At 37.3% G+C, this 26,951-nt stretch overlaps 1 protein-coding gene across 2 annotated transcripts in view; it reads right to left on the bottom strand.

Annotated features, from left to right (window-relative positions):
* Positions 1-26,642, bottom strand: part of pum (pumilio) — a 136,134-nt gene extending 109,492 nt beyond the window's left edge. The window contains exon 1 of one of the 2 annotated variants that reach the window (XM_074091547.1): positions 26,305-26,642. In XM_074091547.1, coding sequence (XP_073947648.1) covers positions 26,305-26,517 — 213 coding nt within the window. In that variant the 5' untranslated portion in view covers positions 26,518-26,642. The remainder of the gene's footprint in view (positions 1-26,304) is intronic. The other variant, XM_074091555.1, reaches the window with a different exon arrangement.
* Between the last annotated feature and the right edge of the window lie 309 nt (positions 26,643-26,951).

Below are 26,951 nucleotides of genomic sequence, written 5' to 3'. Positions count from 1 at the left end.
CGTGCGAGCGTAGGTATGAAAAGTGAAGTACATACATGTGATTGACTTCTGCACCTGTTTTGTGGTTGTATGCCACCCCATTAAATTTTACAGTGACGTTTAAAATGCGGGTAGTTGTGCGCCTAGTTTCGTCGGGTTGTCGCGCGAGCAGAGCGCTAGCGCGCAGTTCACGTGTTGCGGCACCGCCTAATCACGTTGCTTCTAGGAAGAAGGGCTACGAATTAGCCCGAAATATGCCGAGCTAAACTCAATTTAAGACATGAGTTATCCGATACAATATCATTTAGTACTGGCTGTTTTCCTGTAAGTTTTATTTTCTTCTAAAAACGGCGTAGCACAACTGACGAGGAGAAATTACGTGTAGTAGAAAGAAAGTAGATTTTTTTGGAACTATTAAGGTTTAAAAAAAATGTATAACAATAAATTCGACAGACTACAAAAAACCATGAAAATATTTTTTTACGACTCTCAACTCGGTGCCTCAGCACGAGCCAGCCGGAGTGGACCTATTGCCGTCTACTTCACCTCCCATACTATTTATACTTCAATCACTCCTGCTGGCTCGTGCTGAGACACTGACTTCAGACTGGTAGAAAATTATTTTCATGGTTTTTTGTAGTCGGTTAAATTTTTTGTTATAAAATTAGTTATTCACGCTTTTTAGTGTACTTGATCTAAGATACAATAGTTTAATGTCAACTGCTCGTCACCTTTTACAAAAAAATACTTTTTCCGATGCAGAGACGTTCATTATTGTGGAGTCCATTTCCCCATAAGCATAAATTGCTTAGCAACCGTGAAGTACATGTTATTGAGTAGTCGGTCCGTTGGTCAAATGTGGCCTTCATCATCAACTCCACTTCACCAAATAGAGCAAATACACGAGTTACTACGAAATATATCGAAATAGCGTTTGCTCGCGGCTTCGCCCGCGTGGAATTTGGTTATCACGCACTGTTCCCTCGGGCCCATAAACTATCTCTATGCCAAAAATTACATCGATCCGTCGCTCCGTTTCAACGTGAAAGACGGACAAAAATACACATAAACATACAAACACACACACTTTCGCATTTATACTATTAGTATGGGAATATGGATTAGTATGGATTACCATAGGTGTCTCTACAATATTTGAGGAGTTCCCTCGATTTCCTTAGGATCCAATCATCAAATACTGATTAGGTGTTTATGGGGCCTACTAATTGAAAGCATTCCTGGAGCATGAAAAATTTTTTTTCAAATCGGTTCATAAATGACGGTGTTCTGAGGTAACAAACAAAAAAAATAAAACAAAGACTGTCCACGATAAAACCCGGCTGTCGTGAAAAGGAAATATTATAAGCTATAAAGTGGATTATCCAATTTTATAAATATATACATACTTTACATAAAAACCTAGAAAAGACCGTCAGAAGACGCTGTACAAAATAATTCAGGCACAGTCTAATATATAAAGCTAAAACTTACAAACGCCCTAACTTTTTTTATGATTATATTTTTAATATGTAGTTTCATAACCACTAATTACTTAAAAAAAGTTTTGCTTGAAAATTAGCATTCATTACAAAGATACACAAGATCAGGCATGCCCGGATTTTATCCTGGACATTCTTTAATATATACAACCGAACTGATAATCTCCTTTTTTTGAAGTCGGTTAAAAATAAATGCAAGATACTATTTAGTTGACTTGTTATGTATGTATGTGCAGGTCAAATCTTGCACCTGAATTTTGACCTACTGACCAGTGATCAGATAGACTTAAAATTAGTCATATGTGGCAATCTGGTGACAACACAACAATCTGGCACTGACATCCCGGTAGTACGGCCAGGATTGTCTCCGACAGAACTCCTCAATGGTTAATGGCATCGACATGAAATTTGGTACAGAAATGTGGTTTAGATGACAATGCAAGTACAGTCAGCAAAATAAGCTTGTATTAAAATCGTCATTTTTAACAAAAACCTATTTAAAGAGCAGTGTCGTAATATCTGGCTGAGACTGTTACTTAAATTAGTTAACAATGACACATATTGCTGGCAAACAAACGCAGGACTCCTAAATAGAGCGCAAGCTATTTTTGAACCACCATCGTCACACCGGTGAGCGAGCCGTGTGCTGATTCACGCAGGCCGAAAGGTAAAAAATCACTTTAGTGATAGATACACACCGATATTTATAAACGCGAAATTAAGGCTCTGTTTCCACCGAAGATGAGCGAGGATGCGTTGGGTTTTAGGGGAGACAAAAGGAAAGTAAAAAAAAAATGGCAAAATTGACGTGCGCCGCATATTTCGACAGGTCATAAACAGACACAATTTTTTTTTAACCGACTTCATAAACCTTGATAATAATTTTCTACTAGTTTGAAGTCGGTACCTTAGCACGAGCCAGCAGGCGTGGAACTATTCGCTGGGTGCGCGATGATACCGCCAACTAGCGGTTACAATTACGGCGGACTTTGAAATATGAAATAGCTGGTTGTCCTTACGAAGGAAGAGTAAGTAAACAAACAAATAATTTCAATGATATATCGAAATTTACATATATATTCTATTCGATCATGTAAATCTATAGCGTCAATAATAAAAAATGTTGACCTTTTTTATTTCCCGTCTAAAATGGCACAATCCATTAATTTCAGGACACGGACTTTCTTATGACTTATGACTGTCTTCACGAGAAGTAAAGCAATAAAGAAAAATCGAATAACGCATTTCATACATATTGCAGAAGATTATTTATGACTGTAGTATGTCGTCAATAATGCATACTTTTTGTATATTTTCAGTTTAACATGGCCAAAATAATTATAAAAACTGGATTTCCGAGCACACTACACGACATCGCTTTCCAACCACAAACAACAATAAAAGGAAAACAATTAGTTTTGGTTTAATATGTCCAAGATGTAAAAGTAACCAATTGTGAAGATCATAAATTCATAATGAGTCAAACCATTGAAGGTCGTGTAATTCGTCAAGTTTCAGTGACATCGACGCCATACAAAACATCTTTCTTGTGGAAATTTATATAATTTGTGATCACTGTTTTTGCCATTGCTCTTGCAGTTAACTACGCAGCAGGTTTATTTTTGCTTAATAATGCACGAATAAGTAAATTTCACAAGTAAATAGTGACAGTTGGTCCACCGCAAAGTTCCTTGTTTGTCCATGGCGCGCGCTGCGGTCTATTCGTGGTTCCCCCACCTCCTACTTTGCTTGCACCCAGCGAATAGTCGTCTACCTCACCTACATACTATATATTGGGCTTCAATCCCTCCTGCTGGCTCGTGCTGAGGCACCGACTTCAAACTAGTAGAAAATTATTTTCAAGGTTTTAGAAGTCAGTTCCATTTTTTGTAAAAAAAAAAAAAATCATTGTTTTTAGTGATTTGTAGCCAAAGTGAATCTCACAACGATTCTATTAAGCTCAAACACAGCATGGTTATATCATTTTATAACAGAGTACCGGTACCTACGGTCTTCTTTATCAGGGTCCAGTGCACCAAATGATACTTACTAAATGTTGACTTGATGTTAAAAATGCCAAAATCGCTTTAGGTGTGCTTTAAAAATTCGAGGGTTGCCCTCGATTTCTCTAAGATCCCATCATCAGATCTTGACTTGGTGTCAATGGGACCACCTCGGAAGTATGTCCCTTAGAACTAAAACAGAATTTTAAAATTCGGCTAAACAATTGGCGGAGTTATCGCGTAGCGTAATAAAAATACAAAAAAAAAAACATACAACCGAACGTCCTCCTTTTTACCCGACTTCAAAAAAGGAGTAGGTTATCCATTCGGTTGTTTTTTTTTAATGTTTGATACCTTAGAAATTCCGTCGTTTATTAACGAAAATAATGGCTCCCCGCCATTAAAGGGGGCTACTACAAAATAAGAAAATAGAAGTTCGTATCGTACCGTCCCTCTCACTTTCGTATATAGTGGGTCCCTACTAACTATTTAAAACTTAAAGTCATAACTCCCTTGGGGAGAAAAACTACGTAAATCCGTTACCGCGGGAACAATTGAGGCGATTGTCCTTTAGTATACAGGCATGGAATAACATCATTGACGAGCAAGTGTGATGAAAAAGATATTTATACATATACAGTCAAGGGCAAAGACGGCCAAAGTAACAAAAATATGTAAACACGACTTTATGCACTTAACATTAAGGCAGTGTATACATATTTTTGCAACATTGGCCGTGTCGATATCTTTGCCCTTGACTGTACAATAAATGATATTATGGTCCGCAATAAAACAAGAGCTACACAAAAAAACTAAAAATTCGCTAAATTAAACGTTTGGTAATATGTACTAGATACTAATACTACTTTGACAATAAAACTTATGAAATCCCTTCATTTCAAAGTAAACTTCTGCCTTTTTTTTCGACTGGTTGACAAACGAGCAAGTGGGTCTCCTGATGGTAAGAGATCACCACCGCCCATAAACATCTGCAATACCAGGGGTATTGCAGATACGCTGCCAACCTAGAGGCCTAAGTAAGACGGGATACCTCAAGTGCCAGTAATTTCACCGGCTGTCTTACTCTGCACGCCGAAACACAACAGTGCAAGCACTGCTGCTTCACGGCAGGATTAGCGAGCAAGATGGTGGTAGCAATCCGGGTGGACCTTGCACAAGGTCCTACCTACTGCAAAAACTGCCTGTATTATTTTCAGGGGGCCTACCACGCTCTCTTAATACGACTCAGTTTAGGCTCTAAACTGAACTGCATCGCTATTTCGTACCACGACGTAACTTTTGCGATTCAGTTTAATTAAGCACGGTTCAGCAACAGCGATACAGACATTTTCGTACCATGACGCTTCACTTGAGTGGGAATTGAATCGCTTCAGTGTAAAATTTTGCGATTCAGTATAAGTTAGTCATTCTGTCAATTATTTTGGAATTTTAAGTGTTTTACTTAGAGTATTTTTAAATTTCAAGAACTTTTAAACTTTTATTCAAGTTTTATAATTTTTCATATAGCGTAATCATTTTATTTGTAATCAACACAACGGTTGCTAAGAACATGCAATGACATAGTTATGGTTTTCCAAAATAAAGAGGTTTTAGTATACAATATTTAGTTTGCATATAGCGGCATCCCTTTCGCGACTTAGCGTTTCAGTTTCAGACCAGAGACAATATCGGCCTTTCATTCACTTGTAAACTATAGAGACTCAGCTCTGAGAAATAAACGTCGTGGTACCAATTTCGACGATTCAGTTTGCCTAAATTGAACTGCTCTGCGTTTGGATCGTTTATGAAAAGATCATGGTAGGCCCCCAGCACAAAAGTATTTTTGGGTTGAAAAAGTACCTACATGTAACAAAACTAAGACAAAAGGCATGTTGACACCATTAAAAAATAATTCGAAGACACGACTCCAGTAAAAAAAACGCTTTATTTCAGCCCTGAAAACCAGATTAATTTTCGATTAACTGAAAAATTAGATTTTTTGTTGCTGTAATTTTAATAAATAATTAGTTGATTGAGTTGGCGAACCAATGACGTCATATGTTGCTATTTCCATTCAAACTCTATGGGAGAATTGTGTTTTGACAGCTCATAAAAAGCATTAAAACTGAACCCTTATGTTTACAGTTTATTAAAATAACCACAGGTCCATCAGAACTTCTATTTAATAGCATATTTATAACGGAGCATTTACTTTGATTTTAACCCTTTTCCCGGTACATCATACTCTGGCCGGAAATTATAGGATAAAATTAATCCGATGTTTTGTAGAATTGCCATGTATGAGATAAAATATTAAAGAATACGTGATTACACTGACGATATGAAACGATGTGAAATATTACGAAAAACAAGAAGCTTTAATACTGCCCAAGTGCGTTTCGGGCCACGTGCATGTAGGGTTACGCATCTTCACATAATAGAAAAACCGGCCAGGTTCGAGTCTGACTCGCGCACGAAGCGTGGATTCCGTACCATTATCAGTACAAAATTAGACATTAGCAAGAAAACAGCAAAAAAACAAGTATGTTGCATGGGGGCCCGGTTGTACGTTGTTTCGCAGACAACATTTAAATAAAATTTCGTTTAACAGTTTTTTTTTCTTCATATTATTGTTTCATAGAATAATCAATACATGGAACACTTACTTCGAAGAAATTTGTATAATTTAATTTTTGTTTTTTTTTCTTAGAAATATCGTTATATTTTCATAGAATAACAAATCAAATATTCTTATATTATTTAGTTGATATAAAACTAAGTACAAAGAAAAACATTTCATGTGGCGGTAGTTTCTAATAGTACATTGTGTCTTAAGGGCGGTAAATAAGGAATTACGAACGAGAGTCTATTACAAGCCCGAAGTCGAAGACTGAGGGCTTTAATGAGTCGATGTTCGTAATTCTAGTACCGCCCGTGCGACATACAATGTTTTTCATCACATTTTCGAGTAAAATTGTATATTTGTAAAAGAAAAACTAATATTTTATCAAAAAATGCCGATACCGCTGGCTGCGCTCTTGGCAATCCGCAGCATGTGCATGGCGTGCGTGTGCAGCGCGCACGGAGCAGCAGCACACCATACAGTAACAAACTCATTTACCGACCTTAGGCTTCATGACATGAAAATTAGTACGGGCAACGACTCATTTACCGACCTTAGGCTTCATGACATGAAAATTAGTACGGGCAACGACTCATTTACCGACCACGGGTTTCATGACAAGCACATTAAGGTCGAGGGTTTTATTTGGGGGGTTGCAACCAAGGTAGCCTGCATGTTACGACACTATTTACGAGCAAGTGTGATGAAAACGTTTTAATTCATACGTGTGCGGTCCAAAAGTTTCTGGCTGGAGAAATGTGGAGGTTTAAAAATAAAAATAAAAAATGACATTGTGATTGTCATTTATTCTGCTTGTTTGTGTATAGTTTTGAGGTTTCTGTTGGTTGTGGTTTTGATTTGACGGCGTTTAGAACAATAGGAAGTCTGAAAGTTATCGAAATGTTTAAGTTGGAATATCGTTCCGTGATCAAGTTCCTGGCAAAGAAAGGGGTCAGCCCGACCGATATAAAAAAAAGGTTAGATTCTGTGTACGGGGATACCTCTACGTCATTTTCCACCATTAAAGAATGGAGTAAGCAGTTTCGTTTAGGGCGGGAGTCCATTGACAACGAACCCCGCTCCGGCCAGCCTGTGGAAGCACTGACCTTGGACTGAGTCTAATTAGTGGAAGAGGAAGTTCTGAGTGATCGAAGACTAAAGAAATAGCGGCAAGGACAGGGCTTTCAAAAACTTCAGTTCTTAGGATTCTTCATGAACATCTTCACATGAATAAAGTTAGTAAGAGGTGGGTGCCCAAACTTCTTTCAAGCTTGCAGCGAAGTGAGCGAAAAGCGTGCTCTCAAGAAGTTTTAGACGCATATAGACGGCACGGAGAGAGTTATTTGGAGTCAATTGTTACGGGAGATGAAACCATGGTTTTGTACTATGATCCTCTCTCTAAAAGAGAATCGATGGTGTGGCGTCGTCCTGGTGAAAAGCCGCCTAGGAAGGCCAAGGTAACACAATCCACCAAAAAGATAATGGCTACGATATTCTGGGATTGTCACGGAATACTATTGATTGACATAAAGGAAAGGAATACCACGGTAAATGGACGCTACTACGCCAACCTTATTGAGCAGTAACGAGAGGCGATCAAGCAGAAACGTCGTGGAAAACTTAGCAGAGGTGTTCGGCTTCTCCACGACAATGCACCCGTTCACATTGCTTCAATTGCCAAGGCTGCTGTTGCAAAATGTGGCTTCGAGGAAATTCGCCACCCACCTTATAGTCCCGACCTGGCCCCGAGTGACTATTATTTGTTCTCGAAACAAGGCAGACTTAAGGGGGAGAAGATTTTCTTCAGATGATGAAGTAACCCGCGCGGTTTACGCCCATTTTGAGGACAAAAGTTCTGATTATTTTTATAAGGGGATATAAATGCTTATTAAGAGATCTGAAAAGTGTATTGAAATAGAGGGAGACTATATCAAAAAATAAAAAATAAAATGTAGACATATGTACTTCTTTTCTTTGTTAGGCCGGAAACTTTTGGACCGCACCTCGTACCTGCGACAAAATGTCTACCCTCCTATCCTATAACTGTAGCGATTCACTTTCTGTTGTGGTCACAGTTCTTACCTAACCTAACCTAACCTTCTTTTCTGCTAGCGATTCGCTTAGTGGTGATGTCACAGTTCTAACCTAATCTACTTTTCTGGTAGCGATTAGTTTTCTGATGAGGTTACAGTTCTAACCTAACCTAACCTACTTTTGTGGTAGCGAATCTTTTTCTGGTGGGGTAAAAGTTCTAACCTAACCTACTTTTCTCGTAGCGATTCGGCTCCCCTTAAATATTTATTTTATTTTGATTTAATTATTTATTTTTGAAGTGATTATAAACTAAAGATTCTGTGAATATGTCAATCGTCTACCTTCTACCGTCTACCCGTTTTTAATATGAAGCAAAAATCGGCAAAACAATCATGTTTGTTGTATGGGAACCCCTTTCATTATTTATTTTATTATGTTTATAGTGTTTGAGCGGCCACAGTAACAATAATCTGTGAAAATTTAAAGTGTCTAACTAATAGTTGAGACCCAAGAGATAGAGCCCTGTGATAGACGGACGAACAGACAGACAGACAGCCGAGTCTCAGTAATAGGGTTCCGTTGGCACCCTCTGGGTACGGAACCTTAAAAAGTATGTATCGTACGCTTAGATCTTTTTACCACGCAACGGATTTTAATTGTGTTTTCAATTTCATCAAAAGATAAAGAATCAAAAGGGGTACACGGTAGGTATGAATTAATAGCAAGTACATTGGCTTCAAATTCCTGCCAAACTACGATAAATTAAGCTTATAACATATAAAATGAGAGTCGAGCTTGCACATCGACGGTTCCGCACTAGCGTTTAAAAAAAACCTGAAAGAAACCGGTTTTTTTAAATATCTGGTTTATTTTCAAGTTTCATTCGATAAATTGCGATGTTTCCTTCGGGTAACTTTTCATGTTTCTAACATAAAAAACTGAAAGAAACCGGTTTTTTTCAATACCTATGGTTTTATTCCCAGTTTACGAAATACGATAGATGACAGCTGTCAAAATTGAAACAGCCTTATCGAGAAAAGTATGGACTTAAGACTACCTACAAGTGTGTATAGAAAACAATCATCATCATCATCTCAGCCTATATTATGTCCTACACAGGGCCTCCCCTTAAATTGAAATGAAAAATCGCAGAGAAAAACGATAGCTGATAATCAATTTTAGTAACAATTGTTTTGTATAAATGTTGCTTTGACGGCCTGAACCTTTGATTAATTGTAAAAATGGAAAGAATATGAAGAATCTGGACATGACTAAAATCATGTCGAATGTCCATGTCACACCCGTGCCGGTTATTGTTGGGAACGATACACTCAAAGTTGTATTTACTCCTATATTTACCCTGGACAAGTTGTCCCATTGGGTCGGTCTAACTTCGAGAAAGAGGTCGTGTTGGTTGTTTGTTGCCAGTGATGACTTTATGGCTCGGAGACGTATCTTTTGACTGATGACCTCTTAGTTCAGTACAATTAGCTGAAAATTTGGCAAAATTAATGCAAGACTTTTATCTATCAGGATATGTAGGTTGTCACATATTTGATTTGAATGGTTTCTTAGTTACAGTTGTTGATGACTTGGACTGTCATTCTATTATATGTTTATCCTAATAAAGACATGTACATTTTAATTAATTTATATTGCACATAAAACAATTGCGCCGTATCACCCGGCTACAAACGGGCAAGCGGAACGTTTCGTACAGATTGCCAAACGAGCACTGCATAAATTAGAGGGGGAGAGTGGCGATATCTCACAGAAAATCCGTTTAGTGAAACATGTTCTTCGAGCTACACCAACTTCCTCAGGAGACTCTCCATATGTTATTATGTTCGGAAGGGAAATACGAACAAGATTGGCTGCTAAGATCAGAGCAGTTCCTAAACCACCCCCCAGACAGCCTCGACACGGTACAGACGGGAGAGAGTTCAGTCCCGGAGCCAGAGTCCAAGCAAGGGACTACTCGGTATCGAAAACCAAATGGGAGTTTGGCACTGTAGTCCGCCGTCTCGGACAGCTACATTACCAGATTAGGACAGACAGAGGACTCCTGTGGATCCGACACCTAGACCAGCTACTCCCTGCTCCTCTGATTCACGGCGGAGGCGTGTCACATATTTGATTTGAATGGTTTCTTAGTTACAGTTGTTGATGACTTGGACTGTCATTCTATTATATGTTTATCCTAATAAAGACATGTACATTTTAATTAATTTAATTACTTAACATAGGTTATAGAGCAAAGTTAAATTTTATCTACTCCCCCCCCCCGGGCGAGTTTCACCCCCCGCGCCGTCGAATATGTCCCGGACCGCGGTATTTTCCATTTTGAAAGAAAACCGTACACGATACATAAAAAAAGTGTAGGAACAAAATAATCCTTGATAAATTTACTATAAACCTTTTATACATTTAAAAGCGATATCACTTATAGTTTCAGCGCAATATGATACCAAATAATAACTTTTTTTATAATTAATCGATTTTTTCTGCTAACAGGTTAGTTTTCTCAAAAACTTCACCCTTTATCGCCAAGAGATGTATAGCAGAAGTAAAGAATAGAATATTTTCTTTATAAAAAGGTATAATTTATTTCTAAACTCTTTCATTTACCGTTGCTATGCTATTTTTTAAATTTAATTCATTTGGCCATTCAGCGAAATATAAATATTCATACTGGTTAAACGGTGTTACTTTAAATACCTTTAGATTCTCATATGTTTTCCTGAAATCTATAGGAAGGAAATGGTCAATTTTCACCTATTTTCTTAAATAATTTCAAAACGGATTAATTTAAAATAATGAAAAATATATATTTGAGATTTTCACATTATACCCTTTCATTTGATATGTGTCACACGATATAGTTTATGCAGTTTTTTTTTTTTTATTTACCCCCAAAACTGGCCCCCGTGTTTAAAATTAATTTATTTGCATTACACGTCCGTGTTTGGGTCATTAATTTACATAGGTGAACCAAATTTCAATTCAATCGGTTTAGTAGTTTTGAAGAAAATTGGCTATGACAGACAGACGGACAGACACAGATACACGAGTGATCCCATAATGGTTCCGTTTTTCCTTTTGAGGTACGGAACCCTAAAAAAAGCTCCAAAAATGTACCCCGAAACGGAACTAAGTATGATACGTGGCGAATGGTGTGTCCAAGTGTGGTCTGGAGAGTTCTTTTGATGAATTTATTGTTTAGATTCCTTCTTTCCTATTGAAAATTCGCTACCTACAGGTGCTTGGCCTGAGAGAGATTGCAAATTGCAAATAAAACCAGCTTATTTTAAACTTACGTTTATTTTTTCTTAGGTATTTACTAACAATATTATTATTTATTAACTATTATAACATTTACTGCAAAAACCAGCATTATTCTAATCTTCTTCAATGTCGCATTCGAATACGTTCACGCAACTCTGGCCTCTACAGTTTATGCACATCGTGGTACATCATAAAATAAAAAAACGCCAAAAAAAACAATTTTGTTGTATGGGAGCCCCCCTTAAATACTTATTTTATTCTTTTTTTAGTATTTGTTGTTATAGCGGCCACAGTAATACATAATCTGTGAAAATTTTAAGTGCCTAGCTATTACGGCTCAAGAGATAGAGCCCTGTGACGGACGGACGGACAGACAGACAGACAGACAGACAGACAGCGGAGTCTCAGCAATAGGGTTCCGTTGGCACTCTTTGTGTACGGAACCCTAAAAATACGTAAGTACGAGTACGCGAACGTAAAAGGTGATCATCTCGCGAAGCGCACACATTTAATGCCCTGATCACACGTACCGAGTAGAGTGGCGAGAGAGTGTCCTCGGCCGAGTGCTCGGTTCGTGTGTACTATGTGACTAGTACTCGGCCTAGTACTCGGCCGAGCAAAACGACTCGCTCGCCACTCGGCAGACATGAACTCGTTCACTTGCCACTCGCCAGTCAGTAGCGTCGTCGTAGCGAGCGGCCGCGCAACCGCGTATTGGCCACTGTCACCAGGAAAATCAAAATGCGTGTAAACACCTACTCGCCCACCCTATTCTCTCGGCCGAGTACCAATTTGCTGTCTCGCCATGCTACTCGGTACGTGTGATCAGGGCATAAGCCGCGCGATGTACTTTTGTTCGTAGTGAACCTAGTTGGTCTTTTTTACTATGGCCGTGCAGAGCGGGCGGGGTAGGGGTGGGGAAGTGGGGAACTAGCGCACTGACCGCGCGGCGGCGACCACCGCCCGGCTCTTTCAAAGTTCAAATTAATCGACGAGAGTAGCTGATGATGGTGAATTTTCAAAATAGCATAGCAGCGTCAAATGAATGAGTGTAGAAATGAATTATACCTTTTTATAAAAAACATATCCTATTCTTTACTTTAGTCATACATATCTTGGCGGTAAAGTGTGAAATAATTTAAAAAACTAAACGATTAACAAAAAAACTGGATAAATTATTAAAAAAAATCGTATTTGGTGCCATATTGCGCGGAAACTGTAAGGGGTATCGCTTTTGTATGTATGAAAGCTTTATAGTAAATTTATGTAGGATTATTTCGTTCCTACACACTTTTTATGTATCGTGTACGGTTTTCTTTTAAAATGGAATATACCGCGGTCCGGGACATATTCGAGGGCGTGGGGGGTGAAGCTCGCCCCGGAGGGGGGGGGGGAGTGGATAAAATTTAACTTTTCTCTATAACCTACATATCTCTACCTATATTTTATCCTGATGGATAAAAGTCTTGCGTTAATTTTGCCAAATTTTCCATACATTTGAATTTAGTTTTCTTAACCTACCTGCTCTTGGAAAGGCTCAAAGTCACGCAACTAGCTATAGAGAGAGCTATGCCTGGAGTTTCTTTACGCGATAGAATCCAGAATACGGAAATTGTTCGAAGAACTAAAGTCACCGACATACCTGTAAAAATATGCAAGTTGAAGTGGCCAATGGGCGGGCCACATCGCTCGAAGGACAGATAACCGTTGGGGGAAAAAAGTCCTCGAGTGGCGACCACGAAACGAAAGAAGAAGCGTTTGCAGACCTCCCACTAGGTGGACTGACGGCATCGTGAGATTTGCGGGAAACCGGTGGATGCAATATATATTGAAGTAGTTTGAAACAAATTTGGCGACCGCATTAGGTGAACGTCGCAGTGTAATTGCCGCTTTATGTTTATCAGTTGTCTTGTACCATCAGCCAAATATATGGTCTACCACCCTAACGTTGATAATCGTTTGCTTGTCACTAAACAATAATGCCAATAGACGTGTCTGTCAACTTGAAAGTTCGACTTCAGCGACATATTCATTTGATAGGAACTTGTTTAAACATTGATAGACCACTTATTTGGCTGATGGTACCAGTAAAGTCAAGTATGTGGCACTGTGCCTCATATGACAGGGAACCTGTTAACACCATGATCCAGTCATCTCTCATTATATTACAAGGAATCGCCATAAACCACATGATTTTTTTGTTGAAGAATAATAGTTCAATTGTTCTATTGCCGATACTTCCTAATGGTACCATCAGCCAAATATGTGGTCTACCACCCTAAAGTTGATAATCGTTTGCATGTCATTAAACAATAATGCCAATAGACGTATCTGTCAACTTGAAAGTTCGACTTTAGAGACATATTCGTTTGATAGGAACTTGTTTGAAAAAGACGACTTATTTGGCAGATAGTACCTAATATAATTTTTTTCCTTTTTAATTATTTCTAATGCAATCTACAACATTATATGCAATTGACGACGTCCAAAACAGAATAAAAGTTTGCTGAAGTGGTTTCCATCAATCACACCAATAGAGCCGGCGTTTCCGGTCGCGGCTACGTAGAACGAAACATTTCTTTGAATAATGAATGTGAAGGTAGGAAGGTAGGTATCGTGCCTCGTAACTGGACGTGATATACGTCGTCGTAGGCCGCATGCATAATTTCACTTATTTTATGTGGTTAATTGTCGAAAATGACCGCTAGTAAAATATACTAGAACGCTGCTACACCGACACTGCTGGTAGCACACCTAATGTATTCCAGCTCGTGCGCTCCGCCCTCGCCTTCGCTTTACCTCGGTCTTTGTTTAGACACATATATTGTGTGTTGGTTGCTGGCTTGTCGAGTTTACAATATTTCGACCGTGATTCTACACTGATACATAACTTAATAACCTGAACTTTATGCCCGTGAGATTTTTGTTGAAATTTACAACAATAATTACACAATATTTACACGATTATTATTCCTATGGTAACTCAATTATAGACATCTTAAGTTTGGCCTGAACATACTTGAAAAAAAGGTTGCGGTCACTCGGACAACGCCATATATCGATTGCAGATCAAGTTAACATGCTATCCTTCAAAGCTGAAGTACTCCAACGAAAGTTCTTAGACATTTTCCTCTTCTTTAAATTCTTGTTTTAAATTTTAATTTGTTCAGCCGTTATTGTGTGATTTGATTACGTAACAAACATCCAAACATCTTCACCAAAGGGTTTAGCCGTGTTTGTATGGGGCATTGGCCTCAGAAGCCAAATCGATTGCCGTTTTGCTGATTTATAAGCCCAGATGTAAGATGCTATTTCATAAAAAAACACATCGAAAATGCTGCAGGTTTTTGAGAAAATAGAAAAAAAAAGAAAATTGTTTTTTTTTTATCTAAACTACAGAACCGTTTTTTTTGTAACTTACACACATTATGTAACTTATAAAGATGCATTATTAAAAAAAAAGGATTTCCAAATATCCTTATAAATAGTGAAATTTTCACTTTTAAGTTTTCATTTTTTTTCCGTGATAGCCAATCACCCACCCACCAATTTTCGTTATATTATGTAGAAACTATTATTCTATAACATATATTTTTTTCAAAAACATGCACTGTGTTCGACCTAAATGCGCGATGCGCTTTGAAAAAGCCGCCGCTCGAGTCGCGGCGGCACGCCTTTGAATCGGTACCTTGCGGTCTTGATTTCCCATCACTAAATCTCGCTCGTGAAGTCATCGTAGGTACGAAAAATTCGACATTCAAAAATTCTCATACAGTTTGAAGCGCTCTTTTAGTCTATCTCGATATAAGGTCTGTGGTACAACCACTCGGCGAAGAAAAGCTTAGAGAGCTAATAACTACTTATAAAACCTATACAACTATAAGCAAAACAATCATCACCCTGCGAAACACAATAATAAATGTTATTTATAGTCTTCGATGAAAACAATGTAGATCCTCCGATATTCTCCCGAGCCACAGGCTAGCGTTGATAGTTATTCTACAAAACTACTGATGACATATTTGTGGTTATAAGGACGTAAAGGTACTATTCCAGATGACTACTTACAGGCACTTATGTATGGAAATGATCTTGTACTAGATATAAATACCATAACAAGGGAGATATTTGAAAAAAAAAAACATTTTCATGAACTTCGACCTGCGTATCTTGAAACGCGGGAACAAAGATTTGGTGAGAACTTATACTTTACAGTTTTTAGGGTGCCGAAACCTAAGTACGAGTTCCAAGCTAGTGACTCAGAATAAACATTATTGTTGAAACCGGACTGGACGCCCCAGTGAAACGCACGCGACGCACAGTTTGGAAACTAGTGACTATAGTTTCGTTTTCATTCATAAATATATATGTTATATGTTTCGCTGTAATCATTATCTATTGAAATTTTAAATGAGCGATATTTAAACTAACTAAAAAATATTTTGCTACTGTATATCGCCTCCAGTTGAGAGGAATAAGAAAAAAAATTATCGCTTTTACTGACAATATCTATTCAATTTATATATGTTTACAGGAAAAAGCGAAGGTAATTTAGGTAATGGCTTAATGAAGGCGGGATTTCAAAGAACTCCCCGCAACTAGTGAAACGGAATAAATATTCTTCAGTTTGTGTTTTCCTGCTTAAAATGTTGAATACACAAGAGATGGGGTAGTGCGATAGGACGCGACGTCGGCGCTGAGTAACACACCTGCTTAGCGGCAAACAGCGACCAAACATATGGGACACGGTACCGAGCTGATTATTCACCGAATAGCGAAGTTAGAGTGAGCTCGTAAGAAAACGATTTGTGCTCGTCTTCCTCGGCTAATTGTTGGTAAGATCCACTTCACAGAAAACTAACACAAAATACTTACGAGGAAAAGACCCCTACCTGTGTAGTAAATCTGGTCGTAGTTTTAGGAACAACTAATCTTCAAAGTAACTAGAGATAAAATGCAATCTTGTGTGTGACTGCATAAAGATACGAATTTAGGAGAAATTTAATATTTGACATAGTTACTCACAATTTGGAAAAAAGCCGTGGTGGCTAAGTGGTTTGACTTAGAGCCTCTTCAGCAGAGGATCGTAGGCTCAAACCCCGGCTTGCATCTCTGAGTTTTTCGAATCTCATGTGCGAAATTACATTTGAAATTAACCACTAGCTTTATGGTGAAAGAAAACATCGTTAGGAAACCTGCACAAACCTTCGAAGCAATTCAATGGAGTGTGTAAAGTTCCCAATACGAACTAGGCTCGTGGGAACTACGACCCAAGCCATCTTTCATTCCGAGAGGAGGCCTGTGCCCAGCAGTGGGACTTACACAGCCTGGGATAATGACTCACAATTTAGGGGTCACAAATAAGAAATGTGCACATACTTGTGATTGTTCTTATCTTATCTTTAGAATTTAGAGAGTATCACAAAGTAAAACTGTAAGAACCTATCATAAGCCTTTACATGCGGCTTTGCTCTGTAAACCATTATTTACATTTGAACCAAACCAAATTACTTTCAAATCTGTGCAGCCGTTTTGTGAACAAAAAAGAAACACGGTTATAAACACACACCCAAACGGGAACACGCTTGCAAACTAAAAATTATGAGTGAATTACGTTTTTGGCTTTCAAAGTTTGTGATCGGCCCTGTCATTATTTATTTTTAACGTATGTATGTTACTTTCTTATTAAAAAGGCTAGGTTAATATGTATGAAATTTGGTAGGTTTAGACAAAATTTGTTACCTGAATTACAGGAAGGCTTAAAACGAAGAACTTCCCGCAGCATAGTGAACAGGAATCAGTCAAAGATGAAGTCGCAGGCAAAAGTATTTGAAAAATCTTACTAAAGTATTTACCGCACGCAGCATCAAAATCAGGGTATCTTCGCTTGGCAAGCAGATACATAACCATAAGAAAAGTTGATTGAAGCAATGCTCATTGCGCCCCGCGTTACTCTTCGATAATACCTAGCAGACATGACCCGCGTTCGACGGGTTCAAGCTGCCCCACACGTAGGGCCTAAATTCACTTCGCTCGGACGTTCTAGAAGTGACATAAATGTCCTAACACATTAAATCGCAAACATTTCAAATAAAATGCAAGCTTAAAAATACACGCGTGTTAAGGGTCTCACAACATCTATCGACGCGGAATTGGCGAAAGCCGTTAGAAAAAACCTTTATATCTACGTAATAAGAGCTATAAAGCCATGGTCCGGCTCGAATCGGCTCGGCCGACGCGTCGACGTCTTTTCGCTCTTATTGCGTAGACAGTAAACTTTTTTTCTATAGGCTATTGCCGATTACGCGTCGATAGATGTGGGGAGACCCTAAGTGTTCATATCTCGACACCCCCTATTAGAGGTTCAAAATAACTTATACTAGATGTCCCATTATAATCTGCCAGATAATAGTATTTTATGCAACTGTATCGTAATAGGGGTCCTTAAAACACGAGTGTGGGTTTGTGAAACGAGGCCCAGCCGAGTTTCTAAATAGGGTGACATGAGTGTTTTAAGGCCTAATTACGTACAGTTGCATACAATATTTTATCTATATCCATATATTAAATCCTCTATCATGTGTTCAAGAACCATTAAGAATGACCTGCATTAACGAGAACTAGGTAGGTATGTCTGCCCCACGAGCTGCACCCGCTGCGCGCGCGACGTGCTGCTGCTCGTGCCCTGCTGTAATGATGTATGAAATCTCATTACGATACAGCCGTGTTCATAATAGGATCCAATGTCGTAATGCTGGTCATACCTATGGTTTTTGAACGAATAATTGAGGATTTACTATATGGGTGTAGATAAATGAGTATTATGTTAACTAAAAAAAACCACACACATTATTACATACTACTTCATATCACACACATTACTTCATAGTCAAAGTCAAAATATCTTTATTCAATTTAGACTATAACAAGCAATTATGAATGTCAAAAAAAATCTACCACCTGTTCGGTTTTATTCGTTATTTGTTTGTGGTTTATTCAAGTTATTTTTGATTTTCGTACTTTAAGGGAACATTCAACAGTTCAAATTAAATTCATTTCCGCAACACACTAGTAGACTGAATCTTACCCCTTGTTTCACCTTCCGTTGACTAAATTTATATGACGGATACGTGATGCCGTCTCTGTTTCTTTTGCTCGAATAGACGGAGAGGGCATCACATTTATCCGTCAAATAAAATTAGTCAACGAGTTGTGAAAAAGCCCCCTAATATTCGGTTTAAGACATTTATTCCCATAAGAACATACAGTTCACTTATATCTTATATGAGATACAAAAATATTCATAATTTTAAAAAGATAACCAAGAAATTCATAATTCATTATGTGGAGTATAAGCTCGAAAATACAAACTGAGACATGGATGCACAGAAAAACCAGAAAAAGAGACCAGCGCTGGGAATCGAACCCAGGTCCTCAGCAATCCAAAAGCAGGTGTCTAAATTCCTGTCCAGCGGTGGTGTAGGGGTTATAGCACGCAGCACGGATTGCTGAGGACCTGGGTTCGATTCCCAGCGCTGGTCTCTTTTTCTGGTTTTTCTGTGCATCCATGTCTCAGTTTGTATTTTCGATATGGTTTCACGGGATACCCGTAAAAGTAACAAATTTGGAGTTGAAATAAAAAATACAAAAGGACTCCAAATAACCAATCATCATCCTCTAGCTGTTGTTGGTGGAGTAATCGCCATTCTGTACCTACGCCTCTCTGCCAATTCTTTGAGCTTCTGATACGACATTACTTGACCTTCCTTTTAAAATAGTGTAGGTAATAGTATATTAATGAACTGCAGAGGGCGGGAAAAATTATTTCGTAAAAGGACAGAGATGGACGTAGGTAATGGGAAACTATAAGGGTTCCTAGTTGACTACGGAACCCTAAAAATATTTCACTAATGTGCTTGCAAAATGAACTAAGCACCAATGGAAAGTCCCACTAATATTATAAAAGCGAAAGTTTTGTAAGTCTTGTGTGTGTGTGTTTGTTTGTAAGGTACTTAACCGATTTAGATTAAATTAGGTATGCAGATAATTTGAATCCCGGAGAAGGACATAGGATAGTTTATATCCCGGAAACCTGCATAGTTTCTGCGGGATAGCGATAAACGAATTCTGCGCGGACTTAGTCGCGGGTAACGGCTAGTACCTATATTATATAAGAAGGGTCCACGGAAAGAACTTGCCTAGTCACCTTTTTAAAAATTGAGTGTTTAATCTGAAAATGTAGAGCTCGCCAAGTAATCTGAGTTACCATTGAAGATGGATATCTGAAAACAATATAAAACATTTTAATTTTTCACTTTTGAAGAAATGGTAACCCTAGAAGTGTTCTTTCCGTGGACCCTTCATATGCAACATGCACACCTAGGTTGCTTAGATACCTTTTTCTGGCCCCTTTTACCTGGCAGCCGCGTAAAAACAGGTAAGTTGATATTAATATTATTAATTATTGCACCCATTTTTTAATCACATGAAATATACATTAAAATAAAGCTAATTTTATTACAAATAGCTTTTGGTTGCTTAAAAAAAATAGTTGTTGTAATTTTAATTAATTATACCTAGTAATGAATACTTTTTTTTGGCAACCCAGTTTTGTTTAGAAGCACATTTATCTGAAAATTATTTTTTCACGGATAGCAAATCGGTGAAGGTAGATCTTACTTCGGATCCTCTACTATTAGTGCTTTTGCAACAGGACCTAACTAAGAAGGTACAAAACCTGTGGGACCTAACAAACACGAAACGTTAACGCATATTGACTCAAAAGATAAACTTTCTTTGCAAAAAATAGGTAAAAAAAAAACCTCAAGCTTAGACAATCTAATCAGAATAATTATTATCCTGATTTTTTAAAGTAGCTTACTCAAGCTTTTTTTGTTAAAATTAACCAACAAGATGTTCAATCATTGTGTAGTTCGACGAAACGTTAATTAAAAAACACAACTGCTAAAAAAAAGGAAAACAACTCTTACTTACATTACTTGCTATTCCCTTTGATTATATGTAGGTATGCGTCCTAGGGCTCAGTGTCCTATATATTGAATCAAGAGCTCACAACAGCAAGACCTTCGGAATAGTATTAAGATTATTTTATTTTAATACCGCCTTGGCCAAAGTATTAGCACCCTATACAAAATATAAATCAAAAAAATAAGTGCAATCACACTGTATATAACATTTACAAATTGTTAGTACATACACATACGTAGTTTAATACACTATAAATGGCATGCTGGTTCGCAATAAAATAAAACCTGTAATAAAAAACGTGAAACCATCGGTTCTGGTTCGCTTACATCGAACTTGAACACATACGGCGGTAAAAATAAAAATATTATATTTTCCTTTTAATATGCCCAAAAAGAGAACCAAAAAAGAGAACTTACGCGTAACAAATATCATAGGTGGTCAATACTTTTGGCAAATATTGTATATTAGGATTGCTTATAATAGAGTGATTCATAATAAAGTATGAACGTTATTTCAGGTAATTGTACTCTATTCTTTATGAGAACAATAAAGTACGCGAAAATACTTTATTTCGTATGTCTTTGGGATTTTGAAAAGTTAAGTCGTAAGTATTTTTTCGTTAAACGAAATTTATCGATTGTTGCTGAATTGACAACATTTCATTTTATAAACACTTCAAAATGAATATATGATTCAAAAGCATATTGCCTCCTGAACATTATACTATATTTATAAAAAAATATATATAGCTTAATAAAATAGTTAAAAAACAAATAAAAACATGGTCTAATTTTACCCATTCTACGACATAGTTAACGGATAGCCTGTGCCTTATGTTACAGAAAAAAAAGCTCTGCTCTCACAAATTTGAATTTGACATTGACGTAAATTGTTTACTATCGATGTTAACGACTGTAACATAACGAAGTAAAATAAAATTAATATTCTATATTATAGCGATTTATTGCCTACTATGGAGAAACGACGATTGACGAGGTGTATATTCCTCCTAAGTACACCAAGTATTGTTTCGTGCCAAGTTGTAACAATGACTCTTTGAAGAAACCGGACGACAAACATTTCTTCCATGTACCGTATAAAAATAAAGCGGAGTGGTGTCGAGCAGTAGGGAAAGAAGTAATTCCGAAGAGACCACTAGTCATCTGTGAAGACCACCTTGATGTAAGTTTTCGTATTGACGTGATAAGACATTGTCACTTTTACCTGTTTATTAAATACACTTATTCTTCAGCACAAAGATAATATAGTTATGTATTTTTGAATTTAGAGTTGGAGCATGACCTGGACGAGTCATGGATAATTTCTAAAGGTAATGCCAAACTGAGGCCTACTGTGCCGGTTTAAAAAAAAATATCGAAACCTACAGAAACTATAACTCAAGATAAACAAGGCTCATCAAGAGTGTCAAAAAATAAACGTGACAGACCTTTTTTTGAAGATGAACCAGAACCATCAAGAGTGTCAAAAGAAAAACGTATAGAACCATTTTTTGAAGCAAAGTCAGTAATGTGCAAACCAAAAACTGCTATAATATCTACACAAATAAGTCCTGATACACGAGACTATGCTATTCAATGTAATATTTTACCCATGAGAACAAAAGCAGCAGACACCCATGAGGCAAGCGTTGCATCTGTGCCTGCCGTTAAGGGTAGTACATCCGAAGTGTCTGAATTAGAAGCAAGTTATGAACAATCCACTATGACTAGTTCTGCGACACACCCTATAATTTTAAATGGTAGATTGTTTATGTTGAATCTTATAGAAAAAAAGCCTTTCCAATATATTGGAATACCCAAGAAGTTATATTGGGTTATAGACTGTTTATGTAATGCACACAAGGATATTGCAAAGCTAGATTGTAATATTACATTATATAAAATAAAAAGCAATGACACATTTATAAGAATAGGAGATTTGTTTCAAATCTCACAAACTACTTTGTGGCGTAGGTTTGAAAAAACACTTGCTGTATTGACAGCTTTTTTCAAACAATTTATTGAATGGCCTAGTGCTAGAGAAATAAAGCTTAATTTGCCAGGTGCCTTTACCACTAGTGTAGAGTATGCCAATATTCAAGCCATCATTGATGCCTTTGAAATTGAAATTGAAAAGCCATCAGATCCATCCAACCAATCCTATACATGGTCTCAATATAAAAATTGTAATACAGTTAAATACTTAATAAGTGCAACCCCTGATGGTTTAATTAATTTCATATCAAAGGGGTATGGTGGAAGAATATCAGATGTGTGTTTAGTAGAAGTATGTGGATTTTTGGATATCATTCCACCTGGCTCATGTATACTATCTGATCGAGGCTTTAAACACTTGGAAACAATCTTAAACAAACAGTCAGTTAAGCTACTACGCCCCACAAATGTGTTCAATGACAAAAAACTGTCTAAAGATGAAGTGATTCAGGCAAAACTCATAGCCAGCTTAAGGGTTCACATTGAGCGAGTTATTAGGAGAGTGAGGGTCTTTAAGTTCCTTAAGCCTCACTCTGTAGTCAATAATAAATGTACAGCCTATTTAGATAATGCCGTGCTAATTGCTTGTGGTGCAATAAATATACACTCTCCAATAATAAAAAGGGAATAAATAAATTAATTTACAATGCACGTGCTCGGAAAGTGCCTCTTGACGTGGGTCAACATATCCATAGAAAATTAGTGATTCCTGCACTGATAAAACGAGGGTTCATTGTATATAGCTCCTGTAGTAAAGCGAGTGGTTAGTCAAAATTAACCCTTTAAACGCCAAAAAACTATTAATCGGTCATGTGCCGTCATGCCCACCACGCCAACAACCTTTAAAGTGGTTATGGCGGACACTATCAAAACAATTTTCTTACTGTCAGATAAGTTTCATATTCGCTCTTTAGCTGTCAAGATGCTGGCGTGTACGTCACATTTTGACACGAAAGTAAAAGCGGTCAAAGGATTAAAAATGTATTCTGTAAGTATGGATGGATATGAAACACATCCATAGCAACATAGCATAGATTCAGTTGAAAGGCAACCCTTACTCCGTCAATATCTGACTAAAAATATAATGAAATAGGTTTATGACTGAAGTGAAACTATGTTTTGGATTTGACTTTAACCCTTTGAACGCCAAAAACCACCTAGTAAATTTAAAAATGGAAAAAGAAAACAATATCATTTTACTATTAACAACAAGTAATTTATTTGTTTAATGCACAACAAGCCACAACTTTAGGAAATATTATTTGTTTCCACATGTCTTCTGCTGCCTGAACTATATTGTCTACATATGTTTTATCATAGTCTATGAAATATTTATGTATGACCTGGTTGTGTTAAAAATCCGGGTCGGCAACGCTAAAAAGACCTTTTGTCATCTTTGTAGCATGCATTTGCAACATAATTTTTCATTGTTTTTTTGCTAATTGGACATTTCACTTCAATCACAAATTCATTAGACAGTCCATCAGAAGATGCACCCATTATTGGTGAGATCAATATAAACCCACATTTTTTTATAGGTGTTTCATTCTCTTTCCAACTGCTTTATAACCTGGAACAAAACAAAAGGTTATAAGGCTTGTTATAAACTATTAAAAATCTTACTTATTATATTCAATATTCAGACAAATATTTTAAAGATACCTTGTTTTGCCTATTTTATTGCAGCGGTTTCAGGGACCTTATAGCCTCCTAAAATCATCTTGACTAAAGCACTATCAGAAGTCTTACAGCGTGAAGCTTCATAAATTTTTGAAGCTGTTATACGAGCTCTCCGCAAATTGTGCCAGAGCTTGCTACTTGCTTGCTCCACTGTGTTTTTCTGTATTTCATTGATCTTTTCTGCAGTCATTATTTCTTCACAGAATGTTTTACATTGCTCAAAGGTAAAATCAGTACCATTTTCTATACTGCATTTTATTGCTAAATTAAAATCAGTCAGAACACCTAGTGTACCTAGTTTTTCTTCAGAGTAGTTCATTATCAATGCATCACTGATTTTCCTCTACTTGCATTCATTAATAAAATCATCTTTAGTGAATAGTGGAACTGGTTCAGCCATAATTTTTTTTCTTTTCGTCACTTTCGTCAGATCACGGGCCAAAATATACTTGACTTTTGTAACCATGTCTGATAATCTTGGTTTAGCCCAGTAACATTTAACAGAGGTCACAGATGGCTCTTCAGACCTTTTTATTAGCCACATGAAAAAACAAATCGCGTGTTTACATGCTCCTTCGGAAGCAGCACAATCCTCACATTTTATTTCATCCATTTTTTCCTCATTCTCGCAAATGGTCGCCGTGACCGTATACATTTTTGTTCTGATTCTATGTTCGGGGGTAACACGGCACTGAACTTTACATTTTCCATCTTGTCTTTTGACAGCTACGTATCCTATAGCACTTTCAACGTATGCGTCCCTTGTTGAATGCAAAATTTTAGCACCACGAATTTCAGCAGCATTGAATGATTCATTGTTACACATGTACTGCATCAGCATAAAGTGATCTACATTTGGTAGATTTGTGCTGTTTGCAGCACTATAGCCGTCGGGAATCCTCATATCGGCAGTCCTTTTTCGGCGCCAAATAGTCAATGTTTTTATCGTCCCAATCGTCCGTCGGTATCCGTTTAAATGCAAGGTGTCGTATTTATATAAGTAATGCAGTATCGGTATCCCTTATCACAGCCAAATTTTTCGATAAAATCGTTTATTTTTAATAAATACTACAATTTAAACAAACAACACACCACAGACCTACTCCAGTGCCAATGGCAAAGTCAGACGTCGGTTAATGTCAGATCACTTTTTTTTTCTAATCGTGGTCAGACTAAGGTGATAAGGCTATTCCTACGTAGAATTGGAGTTACGTCCTTTTAGAATTAGTAAATATTGAAAAATTAATAACAAATTAAATACGAAACCTAGAGAAATAAATAAACTATCAGCGTATTTGTCTTTTTAAAACAAATACACAGAACCAATAAAAAGTAGGGCTCGAAAATATGAAATGTTGTCAATTCATAAAACAAAAATTTGACCTAGGCAGCAGTAAGTTAATTCAATGGATAGTATTTTTATTGTGTTAAGAGTATGTTGTATGAATAAAACGAATTTTAGACAAGAAATGTTGTACATAATTATATTAGTATTTTCAATTTACCAATGTAACTTATGTGGCCTCTATTCTGGATAGTACACAATCATCAAAAACGTATACTAAAAGTACACTTCGTAATTATTTTTTCAGACACGATCATTTAATTGTTTAAAAATACTATTACAGTTTAAAACAGCAGTCATACGATTGTATTTCTTCATACCTTACATACATACTTAAAGTAGTTGGCTACTGGTTTACAAATATACGAAGAAACATATTAACTTCTTTTGAAATTCTCAAGATTTTCCACTAATGGACATTTTTTTTTCATTTCAATAAAGAAGATGATAATGTGATGATAAACATTTGTCAATAAACCGCCGTGAAACTGGAAGCGATTTGCGTATTTTTTTTTAAAGAATTAATTCAGGACAAATTATTGTCCGAGAGGTTTAAATAAAATTTATAAATACGACAGTGGAATCGGTTAAGCGAAATATCCAGGTTTTTAAGCTTTCGTCTCCACCATTTTAGTGTCAGAATTATAAAAAAATCGTTTTAGACGGCAAACTGAAAACAATTTTCTTTCCAAGAAGGTTCTTCTCCGGTAGTGAACGATATACCTACTTGAATCATAGTTTATCTGTACTCGTTCAACTTTTTCAACTTAAAACAAATAAAAAGGAAAAGAAGAAAATCTTAAATTCCTAGATTTGGTAAAGTACGTATTCATATAAATTCATCATCACAATCGCTAAAAAAATGGTAACTCACAATTTGTAACTTCAAGTCTTTTCCCACAGCGGCAGCCGCAGTCGGAGACGTTGTTACTGGTGATAACCATTGGTGAAGATTAATGTAACGCTTAGGTAAAAGTTTCAGAGAAACGTCAGCTTGCGCGTATGCTCGCTCTAGACAAGCAGCAGCCGTACCATCCAGCGCAAGCGCCGGTTCAAGTAAAGCGCCACCGCTTTCTAGCACTACCATGATTGTAAGACAACCAATTAACAACACACCACTTGAGTCACTCGAGCAGCGGAGACGCAAATCGGGGCTACATGTCTATTCGCAACACGTGCCGACACAGCGGCGAGAGTCGCGGAACTGACGCGGCGCGCACCTGCCGCCGCGGTCACCGCCCGCGCCCCGCTTGCGCCTCCCACCGATTCGACAACAAACACCGTTGCTGCAGCACTCGCTGGCGCTTCTGCAATTTCGTCGTTATTTTATGATTCCGTGATCTAAGAAACCTGAATTTCGTGTCCGTCTGCTTGTCTATTTGTCCGTTCATTTGTTCGCCTGTGAGCAGCTTAGCACAGAGAATCCTACTTCCTACTAATATTATAAATGTGAAAGTTTGTGTGTGAGTGAGTGAGTGAGTGAGTGAGTGAGTATGTTTGTTACTTTTTCACGCTTAAAGG

Source organism: Choristoneura fumiferana, chromosome Z (genome assembly GCF_025370935.1).
Source record: "Choristoneura fumiferana chromosome Z, NRCan_CFum_1, whole genome shotgun sequence".
In the NCBI taxonomy this organism is placed as follows: domain Eukaryota; kingdom Metazoa; phylum Arthropoda; class Insecta; order Lepidoptera; family Tortricidae; genus Choristoneura; species Choristoneura fumiferana.
Note: the sequence above shows the minus strand (reverse complement) of the source record. Positions and strands in the feature narration are given on the sequence as shown.